This window comes from Phodopus roborovskii, unplaced genomic scaffold (assembly GCF_943737965.1).
Source record: "Phodopus roborovskii unplaced genomic scaffold, PHOROB, whole genome shotgun sequence".
NCBI lineage: Eukaryota > Metazoa > Chordata > Mammalia > Rodentia > Cricetidae > Phodopus > Phodopus roborovskii.
Window position 1 is genome coordinate 20245752 of NW_026126549.1, and position 17236 is coordinate 20262987.

Here is a 17236-nt window from a genome sequence, read left to right on the forward strand (position 1 = left end):
GGGATGGTTTAAGAGATTTTGGGGGCGGAGCAACATGTGATAGGCATGAAACCACAGTTGAGTGAGGGAGAACCCCAGTTGCTGAGCATGGAAGAAGAATGGATGAGTTCGTCAGAAGTAGGTTAGGGGGCCTGAGAAAGCCACTGTAGAATCGAGGTGGGCTCTGAGCTGAGCCGTCTCAACAGGTTCTACACCCTGCAGGCTAAGAAGGCTTCTCCATGATTGCTAGTTGTCAGTGTGCCTGATGGGGACAGAGAGGGCAGGTGTGGAGGCCTTGACCCATGTACTGCTCCCAGAACTGGAATGGAAGCTCAGGATGGGAACTTGGGCCAAAGGGGTGATGGCTGGCATGTTGTCATGGAAACTGAGTCCCACTCCCACCCCAGCAGGAAGTGTCTCAGAAGAAGGAAGTTCCCCAGTGTGGGAATCAGGGATTCTTGACTCAAGGGGTTACTGGATTTGAAATGGTCCAAGTCAGGTTTTAATGAGACAATATGAGGACCAGTCAGGCCCTGGTTTCCTGCCCCTTACCAACTTAGAAAGGGCTTCTCTGAGTTGATATCCTCCTGTGTGTGGTCCAGAGACCATGGAGGGAAGAATTCATTCTGGGACTAGGTCCTCCAAGCCTAGTAGCACGAGCATTATCTGCCTTCCTAACCCAGGCAGGAAACTTCTGTAGCCTTTAGCAGCCCCTGCTAGAGCGTTTTTGAGTCCATTAGTTTTGGCCAGACTGTGGAGCTTATTAATGTCTGCTGCTGTCTCAAGATCTGTGCCTGCCAAAGCTACTCCTCCAGGGAGAGTGGATGGGCTCTGGACTAGAGGGTGGGGTGGGGTCAAATGGCGGGGAAGGGGCAGAGGCTTTGGCTTGTCTCTGAAGGGCACACTGCCTGCTCTTCCCCTGCCTTCCTGTCCCTTCTGTGTTCCTTTCCTCACCCGTGCCTCTCCTTGGACCCATCTTGTCTGTTGCAGGGAGCCATCCTCACCACTATGCTGGCCACCAGGAACTTCTCCGGTAGGTGGTGGGGCTAGAGTCCCCAGTACATCCTGCACTGGTCTGTTGGATGCCATTGTACTGTTGGGTAGCTGGGTGGCCCCAGAGACAGGGTTGCAGAAGATACCATGATCCAGGCTTAGTTAACCCATCACAATCGGCACAGAGAAAGGAAAGAAGAGATTAAAAGTCAGCAAACTGAGGCCTGGCTAGAGGTTCATTCTGGCTTCCCAGTCCACAAAAGCACTGGGGTTCTCAGGGCAGGCCAGCTAGAGGGGCAGACAGTTATTGACATCTAGTCCAGCACGAAGGAGTCAGACTTTAGGAAGCCCTGTTGTTAAAGCTGTTTGCCAAGAGGCACTTGGCTTCAGCTCAAGCTGCTTCACAACAAGGCAGTAGAGTGACACTTCCCCCCTTTTCCCAGGGTGACAAAAGCTTATGTGCTCTGTCCCCTCCCAGGTCTCAGAACTCAAGAGAGGCAGGCCCTGTCCTTAGCACAGGTCTGACCAACGCAGAGCAGATAGTTTTATTCAGGTTGGGTTACCCAGGAGCCCAGGGCAGGAGACTCCCAGGCAGGGAGTAGCCAAGTCCTCGGGCATGTAGCTCCAAACAGGAGGGAAAGGGATTATTGTCAGAGCTTAGCGACTGCTCTTGGCACACGGGTCAGTGTTGTGCCAGCAATGCTTCAGGCCTCTCCCTAGGGAGTCCTGGGTGCTGATGGCGCAGGAGAACTGATTTAGAGAGTAGAAGCAGCAGAGTTCACTGGAGGGGCTGGGCCAGCACAGACATTTGCATAGACAGACAGGCCAACTACAACCAGGGGTCACTTCTGAGCAGGTGCTGGCTCGGGTCTCTCTCTTAGGAGGGTCTGCCTGTATGGTGACCCAGGAGAAGGCCCAGCTTCAGAAGTAGGCTTCATTCACACTGAACTCTCTCCCGTCATGAATCTGGCTGTTCCTTTCACTGAGCACGGAAAGCTGAGCTTCACAGACAGGGTTTATTTTGTTTTGTTGTTTTACAATTATAGCACCCTGGAGAATACCAGTCTCAAGCCCACAGAACAGGGGCCCAGAGACGTGGGCATTTTTATTTTGTTTTGAGGGTGGCAGAGGAGTGCTGGAGAGATGGCTCAGCAGTTAGGAACATTTACTGCTCTTGCATAGGCCCAGGTTTCTAGAGCTGTAATTCCAGTTCTAGGGGATCTAACACACTTTGTTTGCCTCCATGGGGTCCTGTACACATGTGCTACACATAAATTCACGTAAACACACATAAATAGCTAAATTTAAAAAAAGAAGAAGAAGGCATTTTGGATCTGACTTTGATTTCTAATTCAAAGAGAGAGAGAGAAAGAAGAAAGAAAAGAAAAAATTTGGGGAAATAGAGTTCTAATCATTAAAAATCAAAGACTTGGGGGCTGGAAAGATGGCTCAGTAGATAAAATGCTTGCTGGACAAGCGTGAAGACCTGAGTTCAAATCCCTAGCACCTGTGTGAAAAGCTGTACCAGTACCTGCCTGTAATCCTAACACCAGGAGGCAGAGACAAGGTTATCTGGACAGCTAGTCTAGCAGATAGGTAAACTCCAGGTTCAGTGAGAAGTCCTGTCTCCAAAAGCAAGGGGGACTGGAGGTACAAGCCTTTAATTAATCCCAGCACTCAGGGGGCAGAGAAGCAGGTGGATCTCTGTGATTTTGAGGTCAGCCTGGTCTACATAGCAAGTTCTAGCCAAAGCTACATGATGAGACCCTGTCCAAAAGAAAGAGGAAAAAATGTGATCAAGGGAGGTATCCAACATTAGCTTCTAGTGTCCACGTGTGTTCATACAGACATACACATATAAGCTTTCCACAAAAATAAATCAGATTACACACACACACACACACACACACACACACACACACACACACACAGAGAGAGAGAGAGAGAGAGAGAGAGAGAGAGAGAGACTTCTGTGATCTTTTGAAAATCAGTCTGGGAACTGGGGATGTAATTTGCATTGTACAATGCTTGCCTAGCACTTTACATGTTTACATGTTTAGCCTTGAGTTCTTGTTCATTTGTTTTTTTTTTTTTTTTTTTTTTTTTTTTTTGAGACATGGTTTCTCTGTGTAGACTAGGCTGGCCTCAAACGCACAGAGATCCACTAGCATTGGCCTCCCGAGTGCTGGGACTAAAGACATGTGCCATCACAGCCCGGCTGAACCCTTGAGTTCTTCTCAATCAAAGGCTAGCTTGGTCCACAGAATGAGTCCCAGAACAGCCGGGACTACATAGAGAAACCTTGTCTGGAAAGACAAACAAAACAAACAAAAAATTAGCAGTGTGTGTGTGTGTGTGTGTGTGTGTGTGTGGTGGCACATAGCTGTAATCCCAGGATTCCGGAGACGGAGGCGAGAAGATCAGAAGATTACACAGTGCATTGAGGCCAGTCTGGGCCTATTCCGAAGGAAAAGGAAAGAAAATCAGGGTCTAGCTACACTGGACACAAACCTGTTACAACAGTGAGCACAGTCTCCAAGGAACACTCTCCCCTGCTGTGCGGTCCCACTTGCACAACCTGGAGAGACAAACACCGGTCCTTTAAGGCTTGGCACACAGAACTGACCTTCACTCGCTGGGAATTTTGAGAGGTCACAGGTAAAGTTATAGAGGGACAGAGAGCTGGGACATCTGTGAACTCATCCCTCAGAGCCCCTCAGGCATCGGTGTCCTTACCCCTAACACCCCCCCCATGCCTCCCCAGTTTACTTTTGGGCTTCCTAGAGGAGGACAAATCATAAATGTCACTGAGGGCCGACTATATATATCCTGAATGCTGTGCTAAGCACTTCATAGAGCCATGTCTCATTTAAAGCATTTTTGAAAGGTCTGTAGTGGCCAAATACCAGTGAGGGCAGGACTGGCTATTCATGCTACCTTCTGGCTCCTGCCCACCGACTGCCAGAGATCCAGTCAGGAATTGAAGGAGGAAAAGGGAACTGCATGGTCCCAGCTTCCGTGAGAGTGGTGGCCGTTTTTTTTTTTTTTTTTTTTTTTTTTTTTTTTTTTTTGTCTACCACCAGGACTCAGCCAGCCCTAGAGTAGGATTCCAGAGGTTGAACTTAGGCCTATGCTGCTGAGAAGAAAGGCATGGAATGAGTGTTCTGGGAGGGGTGGGCCCCAGCAGGAGAGACATCTGCTTCTTGTCACCAGCAAAATGCAGTCTGCAGCTGTCCAGAGTGAGTAGGCAGGGCTGACACATGACCTCAGCAGCAGCATGGGGCTAAAATTAGAGAGGGCCAGGGCAGGTGGGGGCCAAAGCAGGGAGCTTCCAGCCCTCAATCCGGCTGCAGGCCTCAGAGTTGGCCACCAACAGCCGTGGTGACAGGGATCCAGAGGGAATCCCCAGGCTCAAACAGCAACCCTACAGTCCCAGGACACATTGGACACCTCTCCAAGCCCCAAAGTCACAGGGCTCTCCCCGCCTGAGGACCGCAGGCCCACTCTGCCGGGCCGTGGAAGGTGGAAGGCGGGGAGGAGGAAGCCTCTCGGTGGCCAAGCCAGCTCTGTTCCCAGACGGTTTACCTTACTCTACTCTCAGCTGCTCTGCTGCATGCAAATGCTGCTCTTCCTCATCCTGGGGACCCTGGTGCCCTGCCTGGTGTTGCTAACACTCTACTTTCTCTCCTCCACAGGAGGGAAGAGTGGAGGGAACAAGAAGAACGATGGTGTGAAGGTAAGTCCCCAGGAGCCCGCAGGCCTGTCTCTGGCAGAGACCTGCTGTCAGGCCTCGGGCGAGACCCGGCCTCACTAATGGTGACATGTCAGATCCAGGACCGCTGTCCCCATATCAACCAGTTTGTGCTCACCATGGTTGCTGGGGGCAGACTGGGGATGGCAGGTGGCTTGGGTTGCCCGGAACACAGTAAAGGGGCAGATCTTGAAGAAGCTTCTGGGGCTCTACGGGGCTGGAAAACTTAACAAGAGGGAACAAAAGGGACAGAAATGGTCACTGAGGTAAACTCATCCTGACCAAGTATGAGGGGCTGGATGGGCCTGGCCTGTGCCTACACTAGTGTAGCCTGTAATCCCTGGCGAACGGGCAGTTATTTCACCAGGCTTTGGGACCCAGAAGGCCCTCTTCTCCACCAGTGCCTGTCCCCTCTGCCCAACTCGGATGCCCAAGCTACCTCTCTCCCTGCCTCCTGGCCCCTCTTTCCCGTTTCTTCTCAACTTCTCCCTCTGATGTCTGGGGCCTAGTCCCTTTGCTCTGTGCAGCCTCCTCCCCTCTGCTACCTGACTGCCTTGTTCTGGACTCTGCATCCACTTACCCGGGACATTAGAAGGTGTGCGGTCCTGAATGGCCACCCAGGTCATTCAGTGTGTGCTGGCGGCTGCACGGCTTCTATTAGAATGGCCACGGACTGCTTGGGACTGCATGGGGAGAATCTGGGCTGGGTGTGAGGTCAGAATTGGGCTTCCCCTTCGCCCATCGCCTTTTCCCACCTGAGCTTCTTAGGGGCCTCAGGTGGGATGTGGACTTGGTGATAATTTCTGAGATTTCGGCTCTGGAAACATACCAGAGTGCAACCCTTCTCCCAAATCTAACTACTTTCCCTTCTCATCTTGTATGCTTGAGGCCTGTGGCCATGTGCTGTGTAGTAATGCTTGGTCAGCCAGCCTCAGCGACTACAATGGAGCTGTGAAGTTCCCAGCAGTTTTACTGACCCTTCCCCCACTTTTTCTTTCCCTTTCCTTTTTTTGATATAGGGTCTCACCATACAGCCCAAGCCAGTCTCAAACTCTCCATCTTTTTGGCCTAGCCTCCAGGGGGCTGGAATTACTGATGTGTACCACTAGGCCAGGCCCTTGTCACACTTAGACATGCTTGGATTTGTTTAGGTGTATAGTATTTACCATGTATTACAGATGCATGCTGGACTCAGTGTAGTAACATGCCGTGTGGATTTGGAGCCTTGGAGCACTAGAGATATCATATGCCCTAAGGTCACTTCATGATACTTTTGCAGTGACATAATTTCTCATGACACATTTCTCAGAATATGCCATTGTCCCTAAGAAACATATGACTGTACAGTTATTGGGTTATTAGACAAAAATCAGTGCTTTTCAAAATTAACTCTTTGGACCCAAATATTCTAGGGAGGTTCTTTTGGCAGCAGATGGAGTTGAAGAGGACTAGACAGGAGAAGTCCCAGTTTTTAAAGGTCCTGGGATCCCTGCAAACTCAACAACTTCAAATGTTAAAGTCATCATGGTGGGCCAAAGAATAGGGTGGGTTACTGACAGCTGGGGCTTGGCTGGTTCAAGTCCTGGGACTGTCCGTCCTCCTGCTTGGCTGGAGGTGAAGGCTAACACATGTTGAGAGTATAAACAGAGCTCATGTGCACCGAAAGCCATTGAATCAGGAATATCTTTCCTGTTCTGGGTGCCAGACTTTATCTTCCCTTGAAAACAAATCATGCTCAAGAAAACACTTGAACACCTCAGACGAAAAGTTAACACACACTTGTCATAGAATTAACATACATGTGGTGGTGGACTCTGGTCTGCTGTCTGAGTGTCCTTGAGCCAACTTTTGCTCCCTAGCTGAAGTGGGTGCTAGAGAGATGTACTACAGAGCACTGCAGGTCTAAAGTGGTTGGGGACCCTCTCCACCCAGCATATGTAGATAGCTGCTGAGCTGAGGTGCCCTGGTCTGCCTGGCTTTTGGACTGGTCCTGGCAGATGGTTGAAGAACCACTGGGGTTGGCGTCAGGAGAGGCTCCCGTTGGGCCAGGGTTAGGGCTGACACTTCAGATCCAGCTGTTCTCACACAGAGGCAGAAGGTAGGAATGGCCATGGCTAAGCAGCACTTAGAGCATGATGCTCTGCTGGTCACCAGGCTTCTTTCCAGTGAGCACAGCTGGACAAAATGCCCCTGCTTCCTTCAGGGTAGGACATACCCAAGTGACTTCTTTAGGGTGGCCTAGATGTGGGTAAAGAGAAACCCAAAGGTTGTCCCTGACCCAGCCACCTCCTTCCTTTCCTAGAAACGGAGGAGGAAAGAGTAATTTGGGTCTGGCCTAGAACTTGGGTAATGGCTCCACTCCATGGGGCAGAGTGTGCAGCGGGGTTTGGGGAGGTGACAGTGACATACTTTTAAGTCCTCAAGTCAAAAAGCCATGTGGTTGAATGGGAGCCTCACTGGTCCTTCTTACCCAGGGTTGGTCCTGGTCCTGCCATCTCTACCAGGAAAGTTGGAGAGTTGTTTCCAAAAGTTGGTGAGATGGTCTCACCAGGGAGACCCCTGGGAGTTGCATCATGCAGACACACCCAGCTTAAGGGGGGAAATCTGTGCTCTTTCTACAATCCTGTGCTGAGAGACAAACGGTTCCATGTGGAGCTTGATGGAGAGGTGATGCGGCCTGTTCAGTCACCAAGGGAAGGGCTGCTCTGCCTGAGTGACAGGAGCTTCTTGAGCCTTTACAGGCTTCTCGGGGCTGAGGCTGACTGTACTGCTGTTCTGCAACCCTTGCCGATCTTGGAACCAGCCTCTGTTTGTGGTTCTGAGAGGCAACTCGACTTTTGCTGACAGCCCCCTTTCTATGCAACTCTCAAGTGCTGGTCAATAGGATTTGTCATTCTTGGAGATAGCATCTCTGTCCTCAAGAAGCAGCGTCCAGCCCTGGCCTCCTTTAGGCCTTGGTTTCCATAGGAGGAGTCCACTGCTCCCAGCCCTCACCTCACTCACTGCCCTGTTGGTGTCCCATCCGTGCCATTGTTGACCTCTCCCCCATGTCCCATCCTGTCACTGTACGTCCGAATCTGATGCAGTCTCTGCTCTGTGTTTCCTCCTCGTGTTCCACCTGGAACCTTCTGGCCCATGGGGGTGTCTTTGGGCTTCTGCTGACAGCTGAGCTGTATGGGCCTGTCCCCCTTCCCCGCACACTGTCTGGACAAGCTGCAGCCATGGAGGGAGGCCAGCATAGAGGAGAGGAGAGAAGAGGAGAGGAGGGGAGGGGAGAGGAGGGGAGAGGAGAGGAGGGGAGAGGAGGGGAGAGGAGAGGAGAGGAGAGGAGGGGAGGGGAGAGGAGGGAAGGGGAGAGGAGGGGAGAGGAGGGGAGGGGAGAATAGAGGAGAGGAGGGGAGAGGAGGGGAGAGGAGAGGAGGGGAGAGTAGGGGGAGAGGAGGGGAGGGGAGAGGAGGGGGAGGGGAGAGGGAGGGGAGAGGAGAGGAGGGGAGGGGAGAGGAGGGGAGGGGAGAGGAGGGGAGAGGAGAGGAGAGGGAGAGGGGAGAGGGGGGGGAGGGGAGGGAGGGGAGAGGAGGGGAGGGGAGAGGAGAGGAGGGGAGAGGAGGGGAGGGGAGAGGGGGAGGAGGGAGGGAGGAGGGGAGAGGAGAGGAGAGGAGGGGAGAGGAGGGGAGAGGAGGGGAGAGGAGAGGAGAGGAGGGGAGAGGAGGGGAGAGGAGGGGAGAGGAGGGGAGAGGAGGGGAGAGGAGGGAGAGGAGGGGAGAGGAGGGGAGAGGAGGGGAGAGGAGAGGGAGAGGAGAGGAGAGGAGGGGAGAGGAGGGGAGGGGAGAGGAGGGGAGAGGAGGGAAGAGGAGGGGAGAGGAGAGGAGAGGAGGGGAGAGGAGGGGAGAGGAGGGGAGAGGAGGGGAGAGGAGAGGAGAGGAGAGGAGGGGAGAGGAGGGGAGACCAGAGGAGAGGAGAGGAGGGGAGAGGAGGGGAGAGGAGGGGAGGGGAGAGGAGGGGAGAGAAGGGGAGAGGAGGGGAGAGGAGGGGAGAGGAGAGGAGGGGAGAGGAGGGGAGAGGAGGGGAGAGGAGAGGAAGGGAGAGGAGGGGAGACCAGAGGAGACGAGAGGAGGGGAGAGGAGGGGAGAGGAGAGGAGACCAGAGGAGACGAGAGGAGGGGAGGAACAGTTGCAACGTTTTGCAATGAAGCCACACTACCCAGCCACCTAGGAAGGTGGGCATTCATGCCTCGTGAATACATGAGATAGAACTCTACAGTGAGATATATTGCCCAGTGTGTGGGGTCCCTGGTTAAAAGACACATGTTTAGGCCTGAGCATACAGATGCCTACTGGATTATAAAAGCAGGAAACCCTGAGTCTAACCTGAGTCTCTCAAGGCATATCCAGTGCTCGTTGTAGCATGGGCCTACACTGGAGGGACCTTAAGTCTCTCCTTTACTTTCTTCATGGGCTTGTAGGCAAGGGACTCCTGGCTCTCAGAAGGGAAGAATCTAAGATATCCTGCACCTTTGAGGAGAGTCTCTTTGGAGTCCTGGGCCAAAGAAAGAGCCATGTCTCCAGCACCTCTGTTTCCTTCTGCATAGCTGTTGACTTCTGAGAGAGCCCGTGAAGACTGCCCCCCTCTAAGGGCCCACATTTGTCTTCTTGGGACACTCAGACCCACATTACTCTATGAACAAGTCTTCAAGATGCCTGGCTCTGAGGACTGAGTGAAGGAGAAGCAACCCACATTGCTCCTACCTCTTCCCTGGACCCCAGAGCTAACACACAGATGGCGCACCCCACAGAAATTAGATTAGGCCAGCTGTCAAGAGCCGCCAGACTCAGGTTCCGGACTTCTGGCTGTGCCTCGGTTTCTCTATCAGCATAAAGGACAGCTATCAGCACAACTTCTGAGAAGTTGTGAACACAAATGGGATGGCCAAGGTGCCCCCAGGGTCATCTGAGAATATTCTTGGAAGTGGACAGGACCTTAGAGCGGACCTGCTTCTGTATAGGGCTCAGAGACAGAGAACCTGCCAGGAATACATACAGCCTTGAGTTTCAGAAGGAACAAAAATGAAAAGGCAAGTCTCCCTGGTGACAGGATGCCTGGAGTGGGGTCTGCTTAAACAGACATGCATGGAGAGCCTGGGGCTCATGTCTAGGTCTGAGCGCCCTACCGTTCCTTAAAAGGAACAGGCAGCCAGCATCTAAGGGCCAAGACTAACTTCCCTGTCAGAGTGAGGCATGGTAGACAGCCTTAGTGGAAGGCAGGCTTGGCCTCAAACTTGCATACTAGATTGGTAGAGCCAGGGACAGGTGTTTGAGGACCCCAAACTTTCCAGGCTACGTGTTGCTGACCGGAAAGGACCACAGTAAGGACGGCCCTGAGGCCATCCTCCTTCCTAACCTCCCTGCTGTTTTCACGCGGTGTCTTTTCCTGTCCCATCTCTTCTCCTTGTTTTTCCAGAAAAGAAAGTCCAGTTCCAGCGTTCAGTTAATGGTGAGTGTCCGCCGTCTCCCAAACTCCGGTAAATGCTGGGCCTCAGACCCTCGCTCCCTCGCTCCTGCAGGCTGCACAGGAACCCGGGGCGGGGAGAGAGTGCTCAGGGCATGCGTGGTATGTGTGCATTGTGTGTGTCATGTGTGTGTGTGTGTGTTGTTTGCGTGTTTCTGTTGACACCTCCAACTCCACGGCCCAGACCAGCAGGCCAACAGCAGATCCAAGGCCTTCCTCCAGTCCAAAGGTGGATTTGAACCAAGTCCAGCCCTTGGCTTCTTGCTTCTCCCACCCCCTCTGCTCAAGAGCTCATCTCAGGGCTCGGTTTGTGCCTTTTGCTGCTAGGGTGGGGCTCGGTGTGGCCAAAGCAGCAGACATCATGGAGGCTCCTTGAGCTTGTGCAGGCCACACAGCAGAGGAACCACAGCCCTGACTCTGTCAAGAGTACCAGGGTTGACACGGTGGCCCGTGCCCTCTCCTTCTGGTTCCATGGCTGTCTTGGTTGCGCGGTTTTTCTCCCCTCTGAAAAGCCCACCCTCTCTCACACGGGGCCTGCCTCTCTCTTTCTTCTTCTCCTGCCAGTGTGTGTATTCCTCCCCCATTCTGTGGCTCCCATGGTGTCTTTCTGCACCCCTTCTTTGTCCCCTGAGCAGAAAGGGCCCAGGAAGCCCCTCTCAGCCCTCTTGAGAGGCCAGGGATCTCCTTGCAGGTACTGCTTCATAGGGGCCCTGCCGCCTCAGCCACAAGCTTAGCTGGGTCCCCTCAGGCTGGAGGGTCTGGCAGGATTTGTATAAAGCATCTGGACGGCAGAGCCTGGGGAGCCACAGAGCCCAGCGAGTCACCGGGCAGCCAGGTCGCCAACCCGACCCAGCCCCTCCCTCTGCCAGGCTTTCCTCACCACCTTCTTCTTCTCTTTGGCAGGAATCTTCTGAGAGTGCCAACACCACCATTGAGGACGAGGACACCAAAGGTAGGGTGGCCTGCCAAGCAGACCCCTCACTGTTGCTCCCAGCCTGGACTTGGCTTCTGATAAACAGGATGTATCTGTGGACATGGCTTCCCCAGACAATGGCCAGCATTGGGGGTACTTGCATTAGGTTCTGGGTTTGTTTCACCACCTATCAAAGGGGGGAAAATTAACATTTAAACCAGAAACACATAGGAGCAGCATTCATTTTCCTTTTGAAATAAGTCATTTTTAGTTTTTTTTTTTTTTAAACTGACTTCATTTTTAAAACATGAAGCAATAAGAATAAAGGAATAGAAAACAAAAATCCAGAAAGTTCAGTCAGCTGGAACACATGAATTCAAAACCAAAGACCAGTAAAACAAAAGATGCAGGGTTTTGTAGCTCACGGCCTATTGTTCTGAGAAGCGCCCAGATCAGCCAGCTGGGGTGGCACATCTGTAGTTACAGTGCATGAGGGGACAGCAGAAGAATGAGCAGAGGCCGGCATGCTGGAGCCTGGGCTCGTAACACCCCCATCAGATGGATAAGGGAGCAAGAAGCTCCATGTGAGCAGGAGTCCTGAGAAAGGAAATAGCAAACAAGCCGTCTTTGGTTCATGGACGTTTGCTAAATAAACCAAGGGTTCCATGTGGACCAATGTGTGCATGTGTCCAGCCTGCAGACCACTCTCGGCCAAGGATAGCCACGCACATGTCCCCACACAAAGTCACAAGCCTACTTAAAACACGACTTCTTTAAAAGATTCCTTTATTTTATTGTTACGTATATGAAGACTTTGGCTACATGTGTAAGTGCACTGAGAGCTTGTGTGGTGCCCTCGGAGGCCAGAAGAGGGCACTGGACTCTGAAAATGGAGTTATGGATGGTTGTGAGCAGTCAGGTGGGTTCTGGGAACTGAACCCAGGTCTTCAGCCAGTTCTCTTAACTGCTGAGCCATCCCTCCAGCCCCAAAATGTGACTCCTTTTGTTTTGCAATTATTTTTAAAAATTTATGACTGTATTGCATAGTTCTTGTTCGTGAACATTGCAGATGATAACATTATTTCATAGCGTGAGAAGAGCAGACCTAGGGTAGTGGTTCTCAACCTTCCTAATGCTGCGGCCCTTTAATATAGCTCCTCATGCTGTGGTGACCCCCAACCATAAAATTACTGCCACTGCTACTTCATAACTGTAGTTTTGCTACTGTTGCGAATCATAAGGTAAATATCTGATGTACAGGATATTTAATAATGTGACATTTAATAATGTCACAGGTTGAGAACCACTGACCCAAGGCTTCCCACAACCTCACAACTTACCCTTCCATGAACCCTCTTCTCCAGCCAAGAATACAGGATGGGGAATTTGGGGAAACTGGCTTAAGGTGGGGCTGGGATCTGACCCCAGGCAGTCTGCATCTGGATCCTGGCGAGCAGACAGTGTACTGGAGGCCTCAGGAAGTTATTCTGGGAAGGAGCAGTGTGCCGAGATTCTGCCCAGGAGACACAGACCCTTGAAGGTTAGCAATGTCCCATGGTCCCTCCTGCACCAGTACTTTCGCATTTCCCAACTCAGCAGTCTGCACCCTGTGGAAGGAGCCAGAGATGCTCTGCGGGGAAGGGTTGTTGAAATATGGAAAAGGGTTGCTGGTCTGGAGGAATTTCAACTGTACTAGTTGAGGCAATTTTTCTTTTTTTAGGGTTTTAGATATTTTCTGTTAAAAAAAAAAAAAAGTATACAGTGGCTTGGCAACAGAGCACTTGCCTACCATGCAGGAGCCCTGGTCTGAACCCTAACAAGTTGGGGGGGGTGAGGGAAGAGATCGTGTTTATATGGCAAGCATTTTATAATGTCATAATGGGATGCGGGATGCAATGAGGGCTTGCAGGCAGTTTCCACACAGTCTGATCACCATCTGATCTTGCAGAGAGCTGGGAGAAAGTCTGTCTGTCAAAGTCCCTTTCTGGTCATTCCCAAATTGTTGGGGGAAGCCAGTAAATTGGTGCTCTGCCGTGGTTCATGAACAACCTTGCAAACACATTCTTTTAGAGAAGTTACTGCTAGCATTCACTCATCATTCAGCTGCGGAGCCTGTCCTTCGGACATGCCCAGCCCTACCCTCAGGTCATAGGTCGCTGGCAGGCTAAGATGTTCACCATATGGGAGACTCTCAGCCCCAATGTGAAGAGATGGACTCTGGGATTCTATTCCTGGCCTTAGGTCAGATAGAAACCATGGAGGTGATTTGGCTCTACTCCATTGGTTGGGTGACCTTTGGCAACTTACTCAACCTCTCTGAGTCTCAGTTTCCTTAATGATAAACAGTCCTGACTTCTGATAGTTCTGTGCAGATGAAATAACAGCTACACGTACAGTACATGCACAGCATTTGGCATGTGGTGATTGTTAAAGAAATCTTCATTTCTTTTCTTTTTTTCCAAACTGGAGATTGTGGCTGAGTGACAGGAAGCCCCGTGACATTTTCCTGGAGTGTCAATTTGATTCAAAGACTATTTTAAGACAAATATTTATATGTTAAACAGACAGACTATTTGGAACAGAATACAAAATGTGTATGCACTGCTAATGCAAAATAGAAGCTGTCAGTGATCTGTTCCACCTGGATGATGACTCTGGGCTATACTGTGAGGCCTCAAATTTGCCAACAACCTCCTCCACTCTAAGGGATTCAGCGAACAGTTTGTGTCAGATTTTAATTTACTTCCTCCCTTTATATAGAAGGAAGAAAGGCCCACGTGGGTTATGGTATTAGTTATTTTTTCCTGTTACTGTGGCAAAATAGTCTGTCAAAAGCAATGTAGGGAAGGTTTGTTCTGGCTCATAATTGGAGAGCACTGTCCATTGTGGTAGGGCTGTGGGAACGGAAGGCAACAGGGACATTGAATTTGCAGCCAGGAACCAATAGTTGGGAAACTGAGGCAGCTACCCATGCTCAGCTTGGTTTTTCCTTTCCAGTCAGGTCATAGGATAATGCTGCCCACATTCAGAGTGTACCTTCCCTCTTCATGTGAACCTTTGTGGAAATACCTTCTGGGACACACTCAGGGTGATTCTGTGGCAATCCTAAATCCTGTCCATTTGAGGATCAAGATTAACCATCATGGTTACTAGCTGAAGATCTGGGAACTTGTTCCCTGCCCCAGCTTCCCCTCCTCATGCACAAAAGGTCCAGTGGCCTGGTGTTCAATGACAGCAGAGAAAAGCCCTTACACACAGCCCCTACCCCCACCCTCAGCTCAGAGGAAGTTCCTAGAGTACATGCTCTTTTCTTACCAAGTGAGAAGAGTAGTCAGCTTGGTGGACTCTGACCCAGTGTTACAGTTAATTGGAAATGTGATTTGTCAGAACAACATCCCTGGAGGGAAGTGAGGGACATGAGTTGTTCAGAGCACCTCTGGTTTTGTGCAGGGCCCTGCACTCTGAGCTGTACCAGGCTCTGTCAGGCTTCCTCCCCATCCCCTTGCCTCTGAGTGTAACCTGTTCTCTCTCCAACCTGAAGAGCTTCCCCCAGAAGCTGGGTAGACACTAGGAAGTAGTCATGAGTGCAGGCCCCAGCTGGGCCTCAGAGTGTTGTGTGACCTTAAGAGAGTTCTTTTGAGTTCTTTTGTTTGTTTTGTTTGGTTTGGGTTTGGGTTTGGGTTTTTTGAGATAGGGTTTCTCTGTGTAGCCTTGGAACCTGTCCTGGAACTAGCTCTGTAGACCAGGCTGGCCTCAAACTCACAGAGATCCACCTGCCTCTGCCTCCTGAGTGCTGTGATTAAAGGCATGTGCCACCACCACATGGTCAAGAGATTTTCTTAACCTCTATGGGGCTTCAGTTTTCTTGTCTGTAGAGGAATGTTCCAGATCATCTGGATGAGGAGACTAGCCAGCAGTATGAAGGAAACAGCTGGAAAGCTGCTTGCAAAGCAATAGGAGTTGTTGGAGTCCCAGGAAAGGCCCTTATCAGAGTGGCCTTCAGGCACACAAGCACCAGGCTCTAGCCAGGTCTTCTGTCCCAGAGGACAATGCTAGGGAGATTCTTGCTTTAATAGCTTTGACTTTTGGAAAACTCAGTGTCCTGGCATCTGAAGGTATGGCCCACCTAGCAGAGGATTCATGGAAGCACAATGTTCATTGTGACTCCAGACCTAACACTGTACCATCTGAGACCTTGGTCACACCCAGAGACGTGTTTAGAAATTGTCAGGAGCTTTGAGGACAGTTGCAAACTTGCAGTGAACCTGGAAATGACATCCTGAGAAGAGGCCTGGTCAGTGGAGGAAGGAGACTTGGGAACAGGTGCTCACTGGGGAACCCCAGGAAGCAGAAAGAGGAGCTCCTTCGTGTAGGAGTTATCAGAGGTAGACTTCAGTCTGGAAGACCCCCAGGCCCACATATGGCCAGGTTTATCTAACAGAGTGGTGGCCTTTGCAGCCCATCACTCCAGCAGGACCTGTGTCCTATGACTCAGACCTCCAGGAAGCATGCAGCCCATCTAGAGCCTTGAGACAGGGCTTGGACAAGCTTCTGCTTCCTAGTTTGCAGATGACAGGTGTGACAGCTGTCAGTGAGTGCCAGGCCTAGCTCTGACTACTTGAGTTCAGACACGATCACTCAAATGATGCGTTGACATTGAGTGCTCAGAACACAGGTGCTCCCAGGTAGGGCTGCATGTGAAGGCTCTTTCTACCGATTCCCAGAATAACCCAAAAATGTAGGTGCTACTGCTACCTCCATTGTCCATATGGGGAAACTGAGATCCAAGGCAGTTCCTTGCAGCTATGAGGTGACAGAGCAAGAATCCAAGCCTAGAGAGTTTGACTCCAAAGCCCAGGGTCTGGACCACTTTGTCACATTCCTTGTGGTGGCAGCAAGAAGGAGGAAAGATGCGAAGGGGACAGTCCAGGAAAGATGTGCTGGAGGGTCCCAGGGCACAGGCAAGGGCTGCGTTGTCCCCTCTGATCCCATTGAGGATCAGACTAGCACCATGGCTAATCTGCAGTTCCTGCTGGCCAAGTCCACTTGTCCCATGGCCCAACTCTGCTTTTGCAAAGAATGGTATAGCTGACCAGGAGCCCAGGTTCTGAAACCCCTAAGAACAGGTGTAGAGGTAACTTGTGCAATTCCAGAAACAAGGCAAAGATGACAGCCCAGACTCTGGTTTGGAGCCATCTGCTCATCCATCCATCCATCCATCCATCCATCCATCCATCCATCCACTCACTCTACATATGTGTATTGGGTACAACTTCTGCCCCGTGGGCTCCTGACAAAAAAGGAGAACAACCCTAATGATGAATGACACCCATGATCTGATAGACATTCCCAGCATGGGAGATTCCAGCCAGAGTCAGAGCAGGCTGCTGGGAGCCCCGTGGTGGCTACATTGCTGGAACATTGCTCCTTCTGCCAAGCACACACTCCATGACAAGGTCTATGCCAGGTATAGATGTGGGAAGAGCTCAGTTGTGCTGTGAAACTCTGAAACTGCACGGGCTAAGTCCCTGGCCACGGATGTGCACACTCACTTGTTCAGTCTGTACTGTAGCCTGAAGGGGTCATGCCATCTCCAGATTTCAAGGAAGCCCTAGCCCCACCTCCACTGGCTGGCACCGAGTTTAGAGATAGGCAGTGAGTGCCAAGCAGCTGTGTGGGGTTAGTGTTATGAGAACATGGGGTGCGAACATGTGGGCTGAATCACCAGGGTCCCGTAGAAAAGGCTCTGGGCTGTGAGCCAGACTACGCCATATGTTCCGCGCCCTTAGGCAAGTTGTGACCCTCACTGGGCTTCCATTTCCTCAGTAGCCCAGAAAGGACTTTAGGTTTCTGGCCTGCAGAAGTTCTTCCAGGCTGGATGCTCTCAGAGTCCATCTCCCTGGGGTCTGAGATGGGAGCCTGAGGCAGCGTAGGCAGCTGGCAAGAAAACAGGCAACTTGGAGATTCTTCCAGGCTGGGTTCTGAGGCTGGGAGATGCCAAGACCTGCTGGACCCACCTTCCTGGGCAGTGTGACCTCTGTCTCACAGCAGAGTGGCCAGGTTTCGGGGAGGACGGGAGGAGGGAAAGAAGGCCT

General features: G+C 51.5%; 1 protein-coding gene across 3 annotated transcripts in view; it reads left to right on the forward strand.

Annotated features, from left to right (window-relative positions):
• Camk2a (calcium/calmodulin dependent protein kinase II alpha) overlaps nt 1-17236 on the forward strand; it is a 58096-nt gene that overhangs the window by 32675 nt on the left and 8185 nt on the right. For 2 of the 3 annotated variants that reach the window (XM_051200761.1, XM_051200762.1), the window contains exons 12-14: nt 970-1012; nt 4668-4708; nt 11132-11180. In XM_051200761.1, coding sequence (XP_051056718.1) covers nt 970-1012; nt 4668-4708; nt 11132-11180 — 133 coding nt within the window. Of the gene's footprint in view, nt 1-969; nt 1013-4667; nt 4709-10180; nt 10214-11131; nt 11181-17236 lie in introns of all 3 variants that reach the window. The other variant, XM_051200760.1, reaches the window with a different exon arrangement.